General features: G+C 47.3%; 6 protein-coding genes across 6 annotated transcripts; 4 read left to right on the top strand and 2 right to left on the bottom strand.

Annotated features, from left to right (window-relative positions):
• Window positions 1-735: 735 nt before the first annotated feature.
• Window positions 736-4,170, top strand: PEX2_065720 (uncharacterized protein; the record flags this gene model as incomplete). Its single annotated transcript, XM_016743843.1, has 9 exons — window positions 736-803; window positions 939-1,044; window positions 1,117-1,193; window positions 1,256-1,396; window positions 1,570-2,692; window positions 2,745-3,223; window positions 3,391-3,636; window positions 3,701-3,796; window positions 3,843-4,170. 9 exons carry the CDS (start codon window positions 736-738, stop codon window positions 4,168-4,170), a joined length of 2,664 nt encoding a protein of 887 aa, XP_016600025.1.
• Window positions 4,171-6,482: 2,312 nt separating this feature from the next.
• On the top strand, window positions 6,483-6,941 carry PEX2_065710 (uncharacterized protein; the record flags this gene model as incomplete). The annotated part of the gene is made up of 4 exons (XM_016743842.1): window positions 6,483-6,563; window positions 6,616-6,689; window positions 6,741-6,785; window positions 6,836-6,941. 4 exons carry the CDS (start codon window positions 6,483-6,485, stop codon window positions 6,939-6,941), a joined length of 306 nt encoding a protein of 101 aa, XP_016600024.1.
• A 4,511-nt stretch (window positions 6,942-11,452) lies between these two features.
• PEX2_065700 (putative phosphatidylglycerol specific phospholipase) lies at window positions 11,453-12,733 on the top strand (the record flags this gene model as incomplete). The annotated part of the gene is made up of 1 exon (XM_016743841.1): window positions 11,453-12,733. One exon carries the CDS (start codon window positions 11,453-11,455, stop codon window positions 12,731-12,733), a length of 1,281 nt encoding a protein of 426 aa, XP_016600023.1.
• Window positions 12,734-14,312: 1,579 nt separating this feature from the next.
• Window positions 14,313-15,825, top strand: PEX2_065690 (Major facilitator superfamily domain, general substrate transporter; the record flags this gene model as incomplete). Its single annotated transcript, XM_016743840.1, has 4 exons — window positions 14,313-14,490; window positions 14,544-14,641; window positions 14,695-14,955; window positions 15,037-15,825. The coding sequence occupies 4 exons, from the start codon at window positions 14,313-14,315 to the stop codon at window positions 15,823-15,825; spliced, it is 1,326 nt and encodes a 441-aa protein (XP_016600022.1).
• Window positions 15,826-16,110: 285 nt separating this feature from the next.
• PEX2_065680 (Amino acid/polyamine transporter I) lies at window positions 16,111-17,913 on the bottom strand (the record flags this gene model as incomplete). The annotated part of the gene is made up of 3 exons (XM_016743839.1): window positions 16,111-17,561; window positions 17,623-17,640; window positions 17,703-17,913. 3 exons carry the CDS (start codon window positions 17,911-17,913, stop codon window positions 16,111-16,113), a joined length of 1,680 nt encoding a protein of 559 aa, XP_016600021.1.
• A 1,322-nt stretch (window positions 17,914-19,235) lies between these two features.
• PEX2_065670 (Acyl-CoA oxidase/dehydrogenase, type 1) lies at window positions 19,236-19,466 on the bottom strand (the record flags this gene model as incomplete). The annotated part of the gene is made up of 1 exon (XM_016743838.1): window positions 19,236-19,466. One exon carries the CDS (start codon window positions 19,464-19,466, stop codon window positions 19,236-19,238), a length of 231 nt encoding a protein of 76 aa, XP_016600020.1.
• Window positions 19,467-20,542: the final 1,076 nt, after the last annotated feature.

The following is a 20,542-nucleotide window of genomic DNA, read 5'->3' as shown; positions in this document are numbered from 1 at the left end:
GGAGCGGAGGGTAAGCCGTGCATCGCCCGACCGTTTTTTAACATCCGGTAGACCGTGCTAGGCCACGACGATCAGATGGAAATCGGTCGACGGGTGCAATTACCGCGTTGGATAAACGCCACTCGGGTGGTCGGGTTTCCTACCGGGCTTGTGAAATCAATAAGAGAAAGGATATGCTCGGAGAGGATGAAGATAAACACTTGATATTCCAAGACCGGCTAGATCGTCCACGGTGGTATGTGGTACATCGCTGCGACAAAGATTAGACTCAAACCTCAAAATGGAATATTTAGATTTATATTTTCCTAACTTGGTCGAAAATAGATATAAATATCAAATTATGGACGAATAGGCTGAAGGTGAAGGGTAATGCGTTTGATATAAAACTTCCCCGCATAAGATCTCAGCCGATCACGTGAGCGGCCCATGAGTTTATAGGAAGCTGCAAGTTCTCTTATCTTCTCCAGAGTTGGAAGTGTGTTTTTGTGAAAATTGACATTCCAGATGTGATAGTGTATGAACTGGAGAATCGAATAATTGAAGTGTTGAAATATGTATATATTCATATGTATAATGTTGAGTCTACTACGTACTGGGTGCCAAAATCACCCGAGTACCCCGCACGGGACGGGACCACTTGACCAACATCACCATTCTAACTGTCTTGATCGGCGAGAGATAAGACTTCTTTTTTTTTTAAAAAAAAAATTTGCCAATTGGCCTATTAAGAGCTCAATGGGTGATAACTACACCATACACAAAGTTTCTTTAAAGCGAACCCGGCAAGCTTGTGGTCCCTGTCGGTAGGTGCCAAGCCCCCCCAAAAAAAATCCCGAGATCGCCAGGGTGTACATGTACTCATTTCTAATATGCAATCTCGCTAGTCGGAAGAAGGCACGATGCCCAGGCGAGAAACCAACATGCTCGCTATGCCATAGGCTAGGGCAACACTGCTCATACGGACCGCAACCATCTCGTGTGAAACCCCACTCGGTTTCGGCTCGTGCGCAGAGCCAGGAAACACAACACAGTAGCATCAATGAGGTATGAATGCGTTCTCTCTTAGTTCCACCATTGGATTGGAGGTGATGTTTTGGGCTATGCTAACTTTATCAGATCCAAGGGGATATCTCGAGCTCTGGGAGGCTTCAGCGCATCGAAGAAAGACTAGATATGATGGCACTTTTACTCCAGTATGCAAGAGACTTCATATCTATGCCCTAGGGGTTGCTAATTAAAAGATCTTTCGAAATAGAGAAGGCTTACCAAGGTCGAATTCATTGCGAGAAGTATCGAGTGATACCCAGCTCAATGATGATCGTGAGCTGCAAGAGGCTTCTTATGATGACCTCGAAATAATGGATTGCCCAAAGAGTCACTCGCTGGCCTCTCCAGAGTAAGTGTGGAATTTTCCCTCCTCATTGGTCATCACAAACATCTCTAATGGAAATGAAATAGAAGTGATCTTCCGCTTGCATTTATTGAGCAGGAAGTGCAAACTTACCTTACGTACTTTCATGACCAGCCATATTGCCTTTTTTCAAAATACTGGCTGTTGAGATATACCAGCTCATTGCCACCAGAGGTCGCATTCGCATTAGTGGCCCTTACTTCCCGTCTGCCTCGACGATCTCGTGGACCTTTACATGAGAATAGACCTGATGGGAAAACATTCGCAGAGAGAGCCTGGGACCTTTTGTCAAGTCAGTACAAAGATGGCAAGATGGGCCTTTCATTTCTCCAGGGTACATTTCTCATGGCCCAGGTAGATTTTGCCGATGGAAAAGCGCATCGAGCGTATGCGTCGGTTGCCCTTGGATTGCGTGTCATTCAATCTGTAGGGTTGAATAAAGAAGAGGACTCCTATCGCACGAATGAGCCAGAGATCGAAACGAGAAAGCGCATTACTTGGGCCTTTTTTATGCTCGATCGCACTTATAGTGCTTCCCGGAATTATTCACTGTCCCTCTCCGACAAACAATTCACACTTCCCTTTCCTGCTCTAGAGACGGAGTCGCTGTTCAGTGAAAATGGGCCACTGACCCACGGGTCGTTGCATGACGGTCCTGGAAAACAAGGGCAGAAAGTTGATCATGGAATTCTCGTATGTCTCCTGAGGCTGTTCTCTTTGTGGGGAAAATCCACGGAGTATGTCTTTGAACCCTTTGCTGAGAGCTCGCTACCTCCCTGGCAAACCGGATCAGCTCTCGCGGTCCTCGAGTCAGAATGGTTGCAATTCGAAACACACTTTGCAGATGCTCATCGATATATAAACGTGGATTTCAAAAGCTGCGCCCGAGAAGATCCACGGCCACGTACATACCTCTCGACCTGGGTGTGTGTCCAATTCCTTTTCCATTCAATCCAGGGTCTACTGCACCACCCATTCGTGATCATGACCAAGCTTCGCAACTTTAATGGAAATCTGTCTGCAACATTTCTGCAAAAATCGTTCGAGACATCACTCCTCCACTCTCGATGGATAGTTCGGTTCATAAGGGAAATGTCAGATGTCAACTTTGAGACCTGTGATCCGTTTCTGGGATATTTGGCTGCGATCGCAGCAACAATTCAGCTCGAGCACACCGGCAACAAAAATCCACAAATTGCTCTTTTGCTCAACAAAGAATTTCAGATTCTTGTTGACTTCATGACGGAGCTGTCTGTGTATTGGGAAAATATGAGTGTTCTGGTAAGTCTGCTTGCAAAATATCAAATCAAAATCGCTGATTATTTTGGTCAAGGTTAACAAAGTGAATGAACTTGCCGCTCGTCATCAAAATTATGGATCACTTTATTACAATCAAGAGGGTTTCTCGGGCGCTTTATCCAAAATGCCGACCCCTTCGAATATGCCTAGAATGTCCGCAGAAGACGAGGGACTCATGTGGGAAATCCTCGATTTTGGCTGCTCATCAGGAGGAGACAAGGCAATGAACTTTGGGAATTTGGCTATCCCCCAAGACATCCAAGCAAATGAAGGGCACCCCGCACAAAGGAGACCGTCGTCAAGAATACAACGTGCAGGTCAGCAAAACAAGAATGATCAGAGAGGGCGCATGACCCCAAGTGTTCCAAATCTTGACGAAATATCCGAATCCATCAACGAAGGTCCATTGCCTGAGTGGCCATTTCAGGCGAGAGATGGTGGTGATATGATTGGGGCAGCAATGCCGGACATTCCAGATTGGATGATTCTGGGAGATTATATGGCAGAGCATCTGTGAGGTAATTAAGAGGAGAGAGGTCTGAGGCTTTAATACATCAATAACGTGGCCTTGATCTTAAACGTCTGCTTTGTTCAAAAGTACACAGTAACTCCGAAAATTGGCAAATGTTCCTGCCTATAACACAGTATTGCTTTGAAGTGTCCCTAGGTAATCGATGTAGAGAACACGAGGGATATCAGCTACTGAAAGTACCCGAGGTCGAATCCCCTTACCCACAACTGCGATCGGTTGCTATTTATGGTGGTGCAAAATCATCCTTTGGTCTGGTATATTTCTTTGCGACACTAAATCGCAACGACTCAAAGCTGCACCTCAAGTCTACACAGAAAGATCTTGTCCAAGTACACTGGATCATCCGTGATCGAGGGTCCACTCTTCCAAATTGTGACACCGTTGCAAGCGATAAGTATGCCAGTAGCCGACTGCTCACCCATCTCACCCCGTGCTGCTAAGAGACTCCAAAATGCCAGTCTATCGGAACCTCCAGGGGTTTGCACTAAAGGCTTGGAGGACACGGCGCAATATGGTTCAAATCGGAGGATAGAAAAGCTTCGCCCGGAGAACAGGTAAGTCCAACGAGAGATCATTTGGAATGTGATTGATAATTTCCAGTGTTCTATTTGCCCATGGAGCAGGCTTGTTTGGCAACCAGCTATACAATACGGCCATGTTGGTTTTATTAAACAATCGGCCTCGCACTGCACGCATCGCCGACTTCCACTCCGTTGCCATGTCGCCGTTGTGGCATGCGCAGCGGATATGCAGTATCGCTCTCCACAATGATAGTCGGGAATTCTGGGATCCATATATCCTGGCATCCTTTCTGTTGGCAGCTCGCTGGATGACACATGAGTCGCAACAACATGAAGTTGTGCATGCATTCGACCGCATACGTACGGTGTCGGGGTGGAACGCACACAACAGCTTGCAGAGCCTATGAGCGGAGTGGTGCCTCCTTGATGAGACATCGTAAATGATATCTCTGGGGAGGGAGACCATTCAAGTCGGTACCAGCTGTCCATCAATATTCCGGTCTGCACGTGAGACTTGATACCCCCAGGCGAGTTTTAGGTCGTGGATGCGCCAGCAAGCGCCCCATCCAGTATCGGCTTCAATACGACGAATTATATCGATTATAATGGTGTGTTCAGACACATGGCTGAACAGACGAGCTGCAATCCATAGCGGCTGGATGGCGTTGTTCAAGCATCCATGACGCGGATTGGCGAGCGAAATTCCACAAATGCGGCTCGCATGCCATAGCATAGATATTATAGGTGTTAGCTGTAGCTTGATAAATTTAGGTTTCAAGTTTAGCAGTAAAATGCATGCCGTATGGTATAGCTGATTCGAGGATATAGCGGTCCATTGCAGAAAAAGGACACGGGGTAATGGTTTGGTCGTTGTTGTGTAGATTGGTAATAACTCCGGTGGTCGGCTGTCAAGCCAGTGCTGCAAACCATTCCAGAGTTGCAGCCAGCGGCGATTGAAGGCCTCGCCGGTGCAGTCATTGCGAACCGCTAGATCCACAAACTGAGTGCAATTAGCGACCAGCTCGCACGACTGTGCGCAAAGGTATACAGCGTAGTTGGCGTGCATCACGAAGATGCTACTGCACAGCTCTTCGAAGCCGCGCTCTCCCCGGGCATATGCAGGTGCGAGCCATTTGCTAGGCCGAAGAAGAGTGCTCTGTGTCCCACCAGAGATCAACGCGCCACATATGTCTAGTTATCCTGAATTAGTGATGACCCTTTGTAAGTTGACCATGAATATGGACTCTTACCCATGCGTGCGTAGCACCAAAACACTGCTTGTAGAAGGCCGCTGCTGAACCCATTCATTTCGAAGGTCTCAAAAAGTGCCGCACACCCCTACAAATGACGGCGCCAATCCTGCACGCGGGCAGACATCATCTCAACACAGCAGAGTAGCACGCAAACGGCGACGACTTCAGGACCGTGCATCTGCAATAGCGGGCTCAGCAGGCAAATTGCTTCCTGGTATAGCTCCAGATTGTCAAATGAGTCTTGAATCCCCTTCTTCCTTTCCATTTGTCGGGCGAATATCGCGAGGATCGCATTCATCAGGGCGGGGAATGATCGGGATAGTGCGGGAATGTGTAGTCGAAAGGTACATTGCGAATCGAACATATCGAGCTGCGGTCGGGGATTAGCGATTGTTGAGAACCTCACAAGTCATATCGCTTACCCATGGTCCCACCTACCCAACATAGCTCTTCAAGTACTCAATGCGACGGAAATTGGACAGCACAGGACGCGTTGGTGTTCGCCCCCTGTCATGCAATTGTGAGGCATCTTGTTCCGGGATATCTGGGCTCTGTGCGCGGGTCGGAGCTGCAGACTGATTAAAAAGCATACATCGTAGCTCCTCCTAAGATGCTAAAAAGGCTGGATCAAGGGAGAATCCATCACCCCAGTTAGTAGCGCCCAATGGAGAAGCAAATGCAGCATTAGTGGAATTGTATGTTGTCGCGTCGGGTTGCAATCAGTCGTTCATGGTGTAATTGGAGACATGCGATAGCTCTCCCAGTTCACAGGAAATTAATTAATTCATCAAAATATTGAGTCCATGTTGAACTGTGAAGACGAGAGTAATCGAGAAAACACGAAGAAAAAAGAGCAACGAAGAAGTGGAAATGAAGATGGAAGTGTAGATGAAAGCGGGGAGAGATTGGAGTAAATCAAGAAACATCTCACCTGGGCACTTCCATTTCTCCTCGGACACTCCTCGGACACTTCGAGATGTCTTTTCCACAAGAATTCATTAATCAACTCATGTTAATTACAAAAATTCACATCATCTACTGTAAATGTTCATACACTTCAGAATCCCACCACACCCCCTACCCAAGATTCACGAGTACTCATAAATCAACACTGCACCTCGATCACAACCTACGATGTACTCTGTACAGCTTAAATTAGCAGTCACATTCTCTAGGACAGATCCTTCACTATGAATCTTTGCGTACTTGTGTACGAAGTACAACATACGGAGTACATGGGAGATCACTACAAAGAAAGGGGTGTGAGTTTACAACCCAGTTGGCCGTAACCCCTGGATGGCACTTGCATGAAAAACCGACGCAAGGGATATAACGAGGAAGGAAAAGACAGATGGCATCTCCTTGCAGGAAGAGTCATCGACCTTTCGAGTTAGACTTTCAGACACTGTTGAATATCTTTAACCTTCAAATCTAGTCTTATTGGGTCTCTGCCTCTCATCTGCGTGATGTACGGTCTCAAACAGCTCTCGCTTCTAAGCTTGATGCTTCTCTCTGTATCGGCAGAGAAGAACTCCAAAAGAACCATTGTAGGCATGGTCTTCCTTGAGTCTATACTCTATTGCTAACAGGACCATGCAGGTGGGCATTGAAACAGCCGACAAGAGCCGTGGTATCGATGTGCCATTGAATGATTGCCATGCGATCGAGGAAGAGTAAGATTGATTTCCAGCCATTACGTTTCAACAGAGACTAACAAGCCACAGAGATGTTCTTACTGTGTCTCTAAAAAAGCCATGTCGTCTCTTCACGTAAGTCAGGTGTCAATGAAGCAAGTCGACTCTCACTAATCGTACTACAGTGGCCCTGACTGCACCGGGCACAACACATTCTTGAGCCCTGGCGACCACTCTTCTAAGGACCCAATCCCCGTCATCGAATCGATATTTTGTCAGTCATCATTTTGAGGAACCACAATGGTAAAAAGAACAAGGGGCTTGGAAGTTGGTGCAGGCATTTTATCTGGCTTGAATTGGTATATAGTATCAAATCAAGACTTGTATTGTTGACCATTATTTGCTTCGGTTTGTCATTGGCCTGCCTTAGACGCCGCCAAAAAAACATTTTCTCGATCGAGCACCAAGTCCAGCAGCGTTCAGATTCGTAACGATCGAAAGCAGGTATTCCTACGACATCTTTAAAGAAGCCTCCTGCTCATCGATCACCAACACACTTGATGCTACTGTTTCGAGTGTCAGCACAAAAGTGGAGCGCATCATGAGGACGCAAGCTTCTTCAGCTCCAAGATGCCACCACTTAGCCAGGCAATTGCTAGCGGCCAGGTATCACGGTGGCGATTGATGAACCGGAGATCAATCCAGCAGAAGAGGCAAGAAATATTCACTGCACCGGGACCCCAGTACAACTCACCTCGGCGAGTGAAGTATGCATAAAAGGTAAATTTTTCATGATCGCTATTGCTACACCAATAGCTATGACCGTGCCTCCCCGCCGTGCAGTGTATGCGGCAGTGTACACACTGCTTTCCACGCCGGTACACTCGAGTATGGTTTCCGTGGCAACATATTCGCCTGACCCGAAGAGAGCATGAATTGCCTCTGCATTTCCCTTCAAATCCTTTGTACGGTCTACCTCATAGGTAATGCATGAAGGGACAAAATCTTTGGCAAAGGCCAGTCGAGAGGCTCTAGATCTCTCACTATGATAGAATGGGCACCGGAGGCACGTGCTGCAATCACTCCGATGGGGCTTACACCGCATACAACTATCTATACCACAGCCCAACGAAAGACCAGCAAACTTGACCCCGTATATCACCACTGAGAGTGGAACGAGAAGTGCATCTTCTGCAAAAATGACGTTGCGGGGAGCTTGTGTAGCCACTTCGCAGGGTGGTTCTTGTAGCGCTGAATGGTACCTTCAAAATGGTAAATGCCGGCAAACTGAACATGCTCGCACAGGTTATAACGTCCCTCATTGCAGAGGAAGCAGTGTTCACAGGGAACACCAGGTTCGACGGCAACTCGGTCACCTATCCAACCATCAGCACAGAACTCCTCAAGCTGAAACGAATCACTTCTACCTGGCTTCAAATGATTGACCCCTCGCTGCATTGCAGGACGATACCCGAGGCCTCATTTCCAATGATGCAGTCGCCTTCAAACACCAACGACCCAATGTGTCCGGTATTTCAGAGGTGAATATCAGACCCGCAAATTCCAGTTGCTTTGATATGAACCAAGACCTCACCTGGTTTCGGCGTGTAAATAGGCGTGTCGACAGATATCAGCTTGTGGTCTGCGGTCACCTGAAATGATGGATTGGGATAGGAGACTTGGAGGCGAACGCGATCGCCCACTGTTCTCACGACCCGTGGCCGTTTCGCTGATTATAAGTACCGGAGTCATTGTGTGTTTTCTGTGCAACTTCACAAAAGTGAGCGACTTCCAATCTTTAAAGACGCCGCCATGTGAGCCCAAAGAATGCTTGATCTAGTAAGTTGTGGCTCAAACTACCTGTTTGGGTGTGGATGGAGCTGCTAGCTTACCCAGGAGTGGAGTCGGTGCTGGGTGATCGCTTAATTAGGAAATATTAAGCATCACCACTCCCAATATTTAAATGAGCTTCCCCTCCAGTTTTGAACATCCATATCACCTATTGCTCAGCTCTGTATGGCTCTTATAATGGCGGGTACCCCCGGGTATGGTCGTCGCGACATTATCTTGGTTTAGGCACAAGCTGATTATGTGTCAGTGGTGCTATTGGTATGGCTGCGATCGGTGTAGAGTTATGGAGGTATATATACTAAAATAACATCCTATAGGGCACACTTGCCTCTTCTAATACTCCTTTCTGCATCTCACAGGATACAAGGCCATGACCTTCGAACAGCTAAAATCATATCACTCGGAGCGCGTAGACGCGCTATGCCCCGGTCATCCGGAGATTGAACACGAAGGATTTGAAGTAACAATTGGACCATTAGGTCAGGGAATTGCGAATGTTGTAGGCCTGGCTAGACCGCCGCAAAGCCCACAAAGCCTAAAGCCCACCGGTGGGCTATGGGCCCAATAAGCACTAAACAATATAAACATTCCAAAAAGGCGTGACTTTTTTAATTACCTTGCGTTCAGGCTCCGTTTTTAGCCTTTGTTTCAATGTAATATTTTATTATCTTATTTTTTTCAAAAGTATTTATTAGTCAGGTTTATATATAACGTCTAAAAACGCGAGAAAACGCGTTATTTAGAAGTTCACTTAGAAAGTAGTAGTACTCCTGTATAAACCCCAAAAATATATCGAGTTTCAAAATATTAATATTAACCTTTTTCGCGGTATCTTAATATCTATAAGGCAGATTTTATTCAAATCAAAATACATACATATTTATCACTTTAATAAATTTTAAAAGTTCAAACTCTATAGGATAAGTGGAAGGTCAGAATACAGCGATTACAAGTTACTACTTGAACCCCCGTGGGTTATAATGGGGGCCTTGTGGGCCTCCACGAATGGGCTGTGGGCTGGCTGGGTTGGGCTTTAGGCCCGGGGTCCGGGCCCATTTATGGACTTTGCAGAGGTCTACTGGCAGCTTACTCCCCAAACACCATCATTCCGATCACGTCGACTTCCTTCATGTTGTACTTGTATGCTGCACCCGCGGTCCGAATGTGCGCATTGCAGCGACTCCAAATCATTCACCCACGACTCTATTGGTATGGGCGAGGATGAACCGACCCACCAGCCTATTGAGTTGGCTAACCTGTATCGCGCGATGCCAAACCTCTTGTACATCCGTCTGGTGATAGCAAGGAGATGGCTGGTGCACGGATTGCTGCTATTTGTGCCAAACAGACCCCAAGTATCATTTCTACCTCCCGTCAAGCCTTGCCCCAGCTCCCCCAGACGCGTTGAGATGGCATAGCCCTGGGCACGTATGTCCTGTCCGAATGGGAACCGGCTACTGTGACTTTGATCGGGGTTGGAGCTGAGCCCTTTATTTACAGTGGAGGTTGCTGAGAAACTTAAGGTGCAGAAAGGTATTACCGCGCGCGTTGTGAGCTTCCCTTGCCAGCGCCTGTTTGAGAAACAGTCGGTCGATTATAAGCGTAACCCGCTGCAACGACACCGGGGCATACCAGCTGTGGTGATTGAGCCCTATGCACTAAATGGGTGGGAACGGTACGCAGATGCGGGCATCTGCGACACGCTTTGGCCATAGTCTGCCAGGCAAGGCGGCACACAAGCTTTTCGGATATGAGGTTTCTAAATTGACAACGAAGGTGGCTAGGTACTTGAAACGGCTCCAAGAAGATGAGCTACTTCACGGTGAGGTTGTCAACTTGTGAACATGGTGTTTGAGGTTTTTGACCATCTTTCATGGAGGAATGGTTTGGATATGGGGTCAATGAACTTTTAGGTTTACTTCAGAATTGCACAAATTCTCCGATATCTATTGTTCTATATTCAATCCGATTGTATATATTCCACATAGCCCCTTCTAACCTCAATCAAACAAACAACTTAGGAGATAGGCATCTCACCAAGCTTGGGTGCCAACGTCTCTAGTGCTTATGCTGATCATTTACATTTTCTTTCTCTTTCCTGCCGTTAAAGGTCTGGTATTGGTCTTTGGTTCTATCATGAGACTTACCAGGCGACTTGGCCCAACTACTCTGCGACCGGCTGAAATTCATACCAAGGTATTGACATCCTGCTTACTTCACCCCTCAACTTGATTTAGGTGAAAGCGGGCGAGACCATATACAGAAGAGCCAGGGATGTGACCATTTCGCGGGGACAAGGAAATAATAATGCAGTCCGCCTGATCATGGAACGTGCTAGGGTTATTCAAAATGAAGTATAACAGTCATAAGATAGACTGATCAGCAAACTAGTGATCGAATAATACTGATTGCGAACAAACGCATTAAACACATCCCGCAGCGAGTGAATTTGCGGTGACGAGAACGTTATTAGGATTTTAAATAACCTTCAAGCGAGACAAGGGGTTTAATCCAAGAGAAATCTTCGATCGAATGTATGCGATGTAGCTATGTATGAATCATGCTTGCAGGATCAGGATATATTGCACCCTCTATTCCCAACTAGCACGCTAATAATATTACTAAATAAAAGTTATATCAGTTGTTACAAATACTAGTAACTAAGAACATATGACCCTTTTTCTCTCTCTCTCTCTTACTGGAAATATACCTGGCCAATGATAGTGTGTTCGTGGCGCATGCCCCGACGCGGGGGACTCAGAACTGTTTGATCGACACGCGTGGGTGACCTCGCAGAATTGTGACATGCACATGCGATGAAAGGGGTTTCTAAGAGGGTGCTCAAAGAAATGTGAAAAATAAAAGACAAAAATGAAAGTAAATGAAATGAAATACTTATAAGCTTGTCGGTTCGTCAAGTCAAGTCTACCTTTTTATTCTCATCTCAAAACATGGCGGGCTTTCTATTTTTGGTTGCCCTAAGTCTTGGTGCCGCTGCGATGCCCGCTTCGTCGGGTATGAGCAACATCAAGAATATTGTGGTCTTGGTCCAGGAAAATTTGTCATTTGACCACTTCGCTGGAGGTCTTGACTATGATTCCAGCATCGATGGCCCGCGAAATCCTCAATTTTGCAACCCTGCCAATGTTTCCTCCCCCTCCGACCAGGTCTGCGCCAACCCCAATGCGCAGAACATCGCATCGGACGACCCCAATCACAGCATCGCGGGTGGTAACATGCAAGTTTTTGGCACCTACCACCCCCTTGCAGGAGCCATGTCCTCCATGGATGGGTTCATCAGTGAGCAGCGTGCCTCTTACCCTAAGGACGACCTAAACCGGGCAGCCGAGGCTATCAACTACTTCCACCCAGATCATATCCCCGTGTTCAATACTATCGCTCAGAACTTTGTCTTGTTCGATCGCTGGTTTGCTGCAGTCCCGGGCCCTACAAACCCCAACCGTGCCTACTTGACCTCTGGCACTTCGCATGGCCATGGCCACAATGACGACGACTTTCTCAACTCTGCGCTGCCACAAAAGTCCATTTTCGAGCAGCTATCGGAAAAGGGAATCACTTGGAAGAACTATGAGAACTCCACCCAGTCAAAACCCGCATTTTTGCCCGACGCGTTGTTCTATGATTGGACCGCGAAGAATGGCAAGGATAACGTCGTTCCGATTTCCCAGTTCTATAGTGATGCCAAAGCTGGAGCGCTGCCACAGTTTACTTGGATCAACCCCGAGTGCTGCTCTTATATGTCAATGCATCCTCCGTCCCCAATCAACATGGGCGAGAACTTTGTCAAGAGCATCTATGAGGCTGTGCGCAATTCGCCGCAGTGGAATGAGACCCTCTTCATTCTGACCTGGGATGAACATGGTGGTTTTGCTGATCATGTTTCGCCTCCCACTGACGTTCCCGCTGGCGACAGTCTGACCTATACGGAGACTGCTCGGGATGGTGAGCAATACACGTTCCACTTTGATCGCCTCGGGATTCGGGTTCCTACAGTCTTGATCTCCCCCTGGGTTTCCAAAGGCCTGGTCCAGCATAAGCCCAGCGAGGGGAACGAGTTCACGCATACTTCTATCCTCAAATTTGTCTCTGAGCTTTGGGGATTAGACAGTCTATCCCCGCGCGTGGACTGGTCGCCTTCCTTCGGGAACCTGGTCACGAACAGATTCCGAAGTGATACTCCCGAGAAGTTGCCGGACGCGGCGGATTTTTAGGCCTTCACTCTCTTGTGTCAGTAGTTGCAGTCTGGAACTCCTAGCTTACTTCAATTCATTTCGATGATAATAATAATGAAAATAAAAATATAATACTCAGGCCTATAAAGAGCCCAGTGCTTATATGATGCATTTTATTCCTTGAGCTGACCACAACTCATGAAGATATTTAATTTGATTTGGGTAATGTAGTTCTTCAAACTGGGAGGATGACCTCCCGGGGCCCTCCCGCCCGGAATCACCCGATTACATAAACCCATCCACATCTGGCCCCAGGGACTAACCTCGGAAGAGGTTTTCTCAAACCATCTATAAAATGTGAATCTCATCAGTCATGGATATGGCAAGACAACCCGTAAAAGATCGTCTACGGCCATGACAAACATGTTCGAACCGTTTTTCCCCCGAATCAACAAAACACGGAGACAAAATCTACAATGATCGCGACGGCAGGTGATGATGATAAAGATCCAGTTTGTGAAGATTTCATGAGGATAAATGTCATCAACTATGATGAAAAGTGGAATCGCTAATACATAATGTCAGGAGATTATGCTGTCTGGCTTGATGGATAAACTTGCGTTAGCTTTGTTGGCTGGAATGTTGCTCAACCTCTCCGCGCAGCTTTTGGAGAGGTACGACATCGTATATTTGTCTATTGTCCCATTTGCCGACAATATCTTATTAAAGACACGTTATTCTAACAATTATATCCTTTTGTAGTGTCAAATGAGCTTAACGCATGCAAAGAGTGCTAAGTTGCCTCTGTAAATGACAGAATTTAGAGGTTGGAGTATCTATACTGATCGAATCTACCCAGCCACGAAGCTTCATACATCAGGAGAAAGGTGACTCTCCTTTTGTTCTTATCTCTGCCAATGACAGCGGTTCAGATACCTGTTATCAACATGGAATTCTCCGAACCCACCAGCTCTGCTATGCAGTGATCCTGATCAACATTCCATTTCCCAGTTGATCCGCTCAGCGGGGCGGTTCGTGCACCCACACAGTGACCCAAGCCTAAAGGAGGCCGTTGTCATTTCTCTCGGATTATTTCTAGAGCAGATCCCGCATCTGATCGGCACGGCCTCGAATAGCAGCAAATGGCAAAACCCTGCCTAATATCTCAACATGCAATGAGGAACGACAGAGAAGAACCTCTTCATCGGGAAGATATCTACTGGTATCAACTGAAGACCTAGGGAAATGAGTAATCACCACGCTATGGTGTCCCTGGACGCGTGACTTGTGAAACGGACCATATCAGTACATCTAGGGGTTCAGCATCACATTGCTGGGACCCCAGTCCACCTGGATTCCAGGTATGTGCTTTTGCGCTACCTTCCTGAGACGCCAATTGGGTGGATGATCCTTGTCAAGGAGATTTATTTCGTCATGCAGTTATCTTCCATTAGCTTATTTCCTTTTCCCAGGACGATCCTGGCTTTCCTTTCAACGGCCGCATTGAATATAAAGCCTTTTCAAAGGAGGGTCTCCCCGTGGCTTTCGCACACAAACCCATTGTATTTTCGGATCCTCACTACGCCCGTGGCTACAGATCCGTGAGATATTTCACATCATGGAGCCTAAGGAGTATCCTCCTAGTTTCACCAGCCGGAGCACATCCTTCATACCCTCCGACCAACAGTCTGACAGCCGAATCATTCTAGATGATGAGAAGTTGCCACCAGTCGACGGAGGAGTTCAAGCATGGCTCTTCCTTATGGCTTCTGCAATGCTCGAAGCTCTAGTTTGGGGTACGTGGTCATTGGCCGAGGATGAATTGTGGATGAAACTAACATGTGAACAGGTTATGCATTCGCCTTTGGTATATTTCAAGACTACTACAGTACGCATGAGCCATTTAAAGGATCTGAAAATATCGCAGTTATTGGTACTTGTGCCATGGTTAGTTGTCCGGATATTCCAGGTCCCCCTTCTCTCACTAACAGAACATCCAGGGTATCGCATACCTGATTGCCCCGTTGGCAATCGTTTTGATGATTTTAGTGCCTAGAATTGCTCGCTGGGTGTCGACTATAGGAGTTGTTATTATGTGCTTGTCTTTGGCACTGAGTTCCTTTTCTACCAGCGTCATGCATCTTATTTTGTCACAAGGAATTGGGTTTGGAATTGGTGGCTGTTTTGCCTATACTCCCACCATCTTATTTATGTCGGAGTGGTTCGACAAGCGGAGAGGGCTTGCCTTTGGTATTGTCTGGGTGAGTTATCAAAATTACTCTCTACCCGCGAGCTCCTTCTTGCGGCAAGACGAACTGATACTGATATATATCTATTATTAGGGTGGGTCCGGTGTATCTGGGATAGTATTCCCACTTGCCATCCAGTGGCTTTTGAACCAGTATGGGATTGAAGCCACGCTTCAAATATCCTCAGTGGCATTGTTCATTCTTGCTGTGCCTTTCCTCTACTTCCATCGACCGAGACTGCGTACGACAGAAATTGCGTATCACCGTCTGAATTTTCGCTTCTTGTACAACAAAGTCTTCATAATTTACCAGCTTGGCAACACTCTGGAAGCAATCGGGTTCTTCCTGCCGACCATCTACCTTCCGACATATGCGCGCAGTCTAGGTGCGAGTGACTACATGGCGTCTCTCACAGTCATCCTCGTCAATTTGTTCACCGTGTTTGGATCTGTCATCATGGGATTCCTTTCCGACCGATATCACATCACTACCTGCATCTTGATGTCGACTGTGGGTACCGTTATCGCAGTCTTCTTTGTTTGGGGGTTTGCCGACACTATCCCTCCTTTATACGTGTTTTGTATTGCCTATGGTCTCCTTGCGGGTGGCTTTTCCTCCACATGGGCTGGGGTCTCCCACGAGGTGCAGAAGGCCAATCCATTAGCAGACGAAACTGTCATTTTCCCATTCATGGAAACAGGGCGTGGGATTGGCAATGTGGCAAGTGGCCCCCTAAGTGAGGCGCTTCTCAGGGCAGACAACTGGCGAGGACATGCCTTGGGTGCATATGGAACTGGCTACGGGACACTTGTCGTTTGCACCGGCGCAACTGCATTGATAGGCGGCTTGTCTGTGGTGGCCCGGCAGTTAAAGTGGATATAAAAACTGTGGCAACAAACAACAACCATGGCCGATCATGTTGTGATTGAGGGATGTTCCATGAAAATCTGGAGCCAGGTGTCGCTAGGTGTCCTCCCAAATTATTACCCGCACGAGCATACAGGAGCATAAAGTATAAGAAATACATGATTCCGAGAATGGCTCGTCGATATCTGAAAACAATAATGTTACAAAACGGTACTGTAAACATGCCAGCCACCATGAGCAGGTGCCTTGCGCTAAATAAATCACATATACAAGTTATCGAATATTGATAACTGTGCTATATTACTTTGTGACCCAGCCCCAGACCCTCCAGTACCATGGCTTGGGAGCGTCGACTTCCTTTTCGTAATGCAAGCGACCTGTGTCAATATCGGCATCGGCTGCACTGACAAATGACGGACGGAAAATCACCTTGTGTCCGACGTAGAGCACCACAAAGACGATGGGGCAGATGTAGGCAACAAAAAAGTCCGTCACTCGGAAATGCGGGATGAAAGAAGTGAAACCCTGGGTGAGAGCGATAAGGATGTTGAAAAAAAGACCGTACCAAGCGAGATATGGTTGCAAGATGGCCTTATACGGAAGGGTATCACGAGAAATCCCACGGTTTGCCAATACACGCATGAACGCAATATGACACGCATTGATCGAGGCCCAGGTTACAAAGCCTGCAACGCTAGAAAGGTTAACGAGCCAAGTGAAGACTTGACCAGCGTCATTGGAAATGTTCATGAAACCCAACAGACCAAACAAAGCGGTGAATATCACACTAACATAGGGCACACCGTGCTTGGTCACCCAACCGAAACAGGCTGGAGCAAATCCTTCATGTGCCAATCCAGTCAGGACTCGACTACCACTATAGACATTGGAGTTTGCCGCTGATAAAACCACAGACAAGAGCACGGCATTGATCAAGCTTGGAAGAACCTTAACTCCTGCCAAATCAGCCGCGATAACCATAGGCGACGATGATGCGTTGGTTGTTGCGGTGGTGAGTCGAGCGTTGTCATAGGGGACCACGAGCCCAATGAAGAAGATCGTCAAGACGAAGAAAAGGAGAATTCGAACGAACGTCTTGCGGATAGCCGATGGGACAGTCTTTTGTGGATTTTCGGTTTCTCCAGCCGCCACCCCGACAAGCTCCGTGCCTTGATAGGAGAATCCGGCTTGGATAAGCACCGCCCAGAAACCAACGAACTTGCCTACCGATACCGGTAGCTGGGGACTGTATGTGGCAAAGGCCCCCGGCGTGCTCCAGTATCGGAAGCCCAGATAGCCCTGCTCCCCAACTCCGACATCGATGCAAATGGCAAAAATGATAAAGCCGATAACAGTGGCCACCTTGATAGTGGAGAACCAGAACTCCACCTCACCGTAGAAATTGACGGGGAGAAAGTTCATAGCCGTGATGAACACCCAGAACACTCCGATGAAAATGGCAATGTTCAGACTAGGATCCCAATATTGGATGATGGTACCGGTGGCAGTAAGTTCGACAGCGAATGTGGAGGCCCAGTTGAACCAATAAATCCAGCCCATGGAAAATCCAAGGCTTGGGTCGATCAGCCGGGCTGCATAGGATGTGAAGGCACCGGGGATTGGGATATAGGTTGCAACTTCACCCAACGAGCTCATGACAGAATAGACAATGGAGCCGACAAATATATAGGCGATCAACGCGCCAGCTGGGCCAGATTCTGCGATGGCAGTGCCACTAGAGATGAAGAGTCCTAGAAAGGTGTTAGATTTCGGGATTTATCAAGCCGAGGACCTGAGGGCAATAGAGTATACCTGTGCCGATAGTTCCGCCTGTGACAGAGGTAGGTTAGCGTCTCCTATAAGCCATTTTGATCAAAGAAGCCAAGTCTTACCAATCGCAATCATCTGTAGATGCCTGCTTTTCAGCTTGCGCTTCAGTTCCCCAGGGTTGGAAGTGTCGGCATGATTTTGCTCGGCATCAGCCTCCTTCGTGTCTTGAAAAGCATTGTCCGACTCTGTCGAGATCGCATTTGCCGAGGTTTTGGTATCATCGTGTGCCGCGGAGGCATTGCGAGAGGTATTGTGAGAGACCATGTCAGACATGGCAGGGCCACCACGGGGGTGTGTGTATGTGTATATTGAATTGAAATAGGGATTCGAATTAGACTAGCTGAGATTGTCACCACTGTATCTGGATTTCAAGATTGTCAAAAGTTCAAAGAATTTTCTGCAAAGGCTTCCAAGAACGGGCTCGGTGGGGTTCCGAGAAGAGATCCATGGGTGGAGTCAAGAATCTTAAATATTTTAGGTAAGTGGCGTTTGAACCAGCCGGAAAAGGAAATGACGGGAGAGCCCTACAACATATTGTACATATGTTGTACAACATAGAAACATCTTGGGAAGTACCGATGTGTATTAGGTACATAACATAAAAGGCGAAATATCTACTAAATGTAGGTACACATCTCTTAGAGTTACTTAGAGTGAAGTCCATCTTGAAAGACTTCTTGATCCTGTCCTAGGATATATGTACACATGTACACCTAATCTATACATAGGAATATTAGTCAGATATGTATATGTTCCTATGTACGGAGTACCAAAAGCACTCATGGTACGGCGTCACTACTCCTACCGCGGAGGGCTCCTGGACACACTGTTGTACGACTGTGTGTTTCGGAAAAACCTCGGGAGACTTGAACTTCGAAGCCTTGGAATTGAGGCAACACTACTCACATCCACGTGACTCTGCCTGAAACACAGGCCACAAGGTCCAACAAGAAAAATCCCAACTTGGCACCAGTTAATATACGTGTTTACACAAAACAATGCAAGGAGATCTTCTGAAACGGCCACGTCTCATATCCTAGTGCTAGCTATATCCGGACCTTCCTTCTACTTACCTATGTAGGTAAGATGTTGATGCAGATTCGGTCGTACTTCTCTCAAAAAGGCCTGGTCTCAACCCCAGCTACCCGGTTTAGGGGTCAGATCAAATTTTGGGCTTTGAACGCTCAACATGTTCCATATCCTGTTTCTTTAAGCCAGCCAATTCAAAAATATACGCCCCAATCTTCCGCATCTGGATCTCCTCTGCGCCTTCCGTGATCCGATACGTTCAAAAGGGTAGTGACGAGAGTATCAATCACCCCCGTGAATCTGATATGTCAGTCATGTCTCAAGAACCAGCCGGTATGGACAAACCTGAATCGCTCGGTCGGCAGCTTGGCAGCATAATCGATTTGCCCAGAAGTTACACATAGCCACCTGATCGGAGAGTTGGCGCTCAATTTCAAACCACGACGGGTGCTGGGCTTTCGGCGACTGGCCCTTCCAATACAGTCCATCTCCCAGCTTGTCTTCAATATGAACAGTCGCAGCATCTCCACCTGTGTCATTAACTCAGCGACTGGGAACTGAATAGTCTAGTTATCGGCCAGGGTTTTTTCCTCTCCCCATATCTTCCGTGCCCGTGCGCGCTCGATGCTTCCGTCCAGACAGTATCGCGCGGCCCCACAAGAGCTGGCGGCTTGACGAATTCTATTCTCGTGCACAAACTTTTGGGCGATGGCTAGTCCCTGGTCGACCGATCCCAAAACCGCCGACCCAGGCACCCGTACACTATTCAGTTCCACCATTGCGTGATCGGTGGGCATTTTTTAACGTCCACTCGTAACTAACGATGTGAACCCCTCTTGTGTCACGAGAAACTAAGAATGCAGTGATGCCTTGTGTTGATCCTGATTGACCAGAAGTTCGCGCAAAGATGAGAAGGTGGGTACAGTGATACGCCCCTGTCTGCCACTTCTTTGCCCCCGTAATCTCAAAGCCTTTCCGAATTTGATGAGCTGTAGTAGACATGAAAGTTGCATCACTTCCGTGGTTTGGTTCAGTAAGACCGAATGTTGTTCGGAACTCCCCCTGCAAACGTGCAGGAATCAAGGTATCTCTTTGCTGTTGACTACCAAAATGGTGGAGCATCAAAATATCTGGGAAATTTCCAACGATACTATGCTCATTCTGTAAATCATTGGCCAATCCAAAACCACCACCGTATACAGCATTCGAGGACAAGTGATAGCGAATGGCGGAAATCCATGAGTTCACGTCTGGATGTGACTGACCGCCATAGACCCCAGGGAGGGCAAATCGGTAAAACCCCGAGTAATCAGCTAGAGTACGCGCCTTACCTGCCGATTTATCAGTCCCGCTTGTCTCTGACTTTTGTTCTAGGTTCGTTCAACTGACCTAATAGCTCCTCCCATTCCTTTCGTGGATTCCCATTATTTTCCTAGTCTGTCCGTGCATACCCACGACGGTGATCGAAGAAGCGGTCATTGTCATCGGAATGCTGCAACGGGAGAATAGTTGAGTGAATGAACGAATCTATGGATTCTAAATGAGCTTGGAGAGTTGGTGGCAAGTCAAAATCTGTTTTGATGATGGTCCTGATAAAGGTAGGGCTTGCAGGCTACATGCATACCAAATCAAATTTTTGACCATGGATGTTGTATAAATTTCTCAGTTTCTCCACATTCGGACCTCGGCGAACATGCATCTCAGTTCAATGCCCGAGTACGCATAAATGCGTGTCTCCAATTTAGTCTGGCATCTACTTTAAAGACAAGAAAAGGCCAGAGGGAACAACACCCTAATGTTAGACAAATTTGGCTAAACGCGGGAGCTCAGGGGTTTTCAGCACTTCGCTCCCTACCTCCTCACCCCGCAGGAT

Source organism: Penicillium expansum (genome assembly GCF_000769745.1).
Source record: "Penicillium expansum strain MD-8 chromosome Unknown contig220, whole genome shotgun sequence".
NCBI lineage: Eukaryota > Fungi > Ascomycota > Eurotiomycetes > Eurotiales > Aspergillaceae > Penicillium > Penicillium expansum.
The sequence above is the reverse complement of the archived record's forward strand: the minus strand, read 5'-3'. Positions and strand labels throughout refer to the sequence as shown.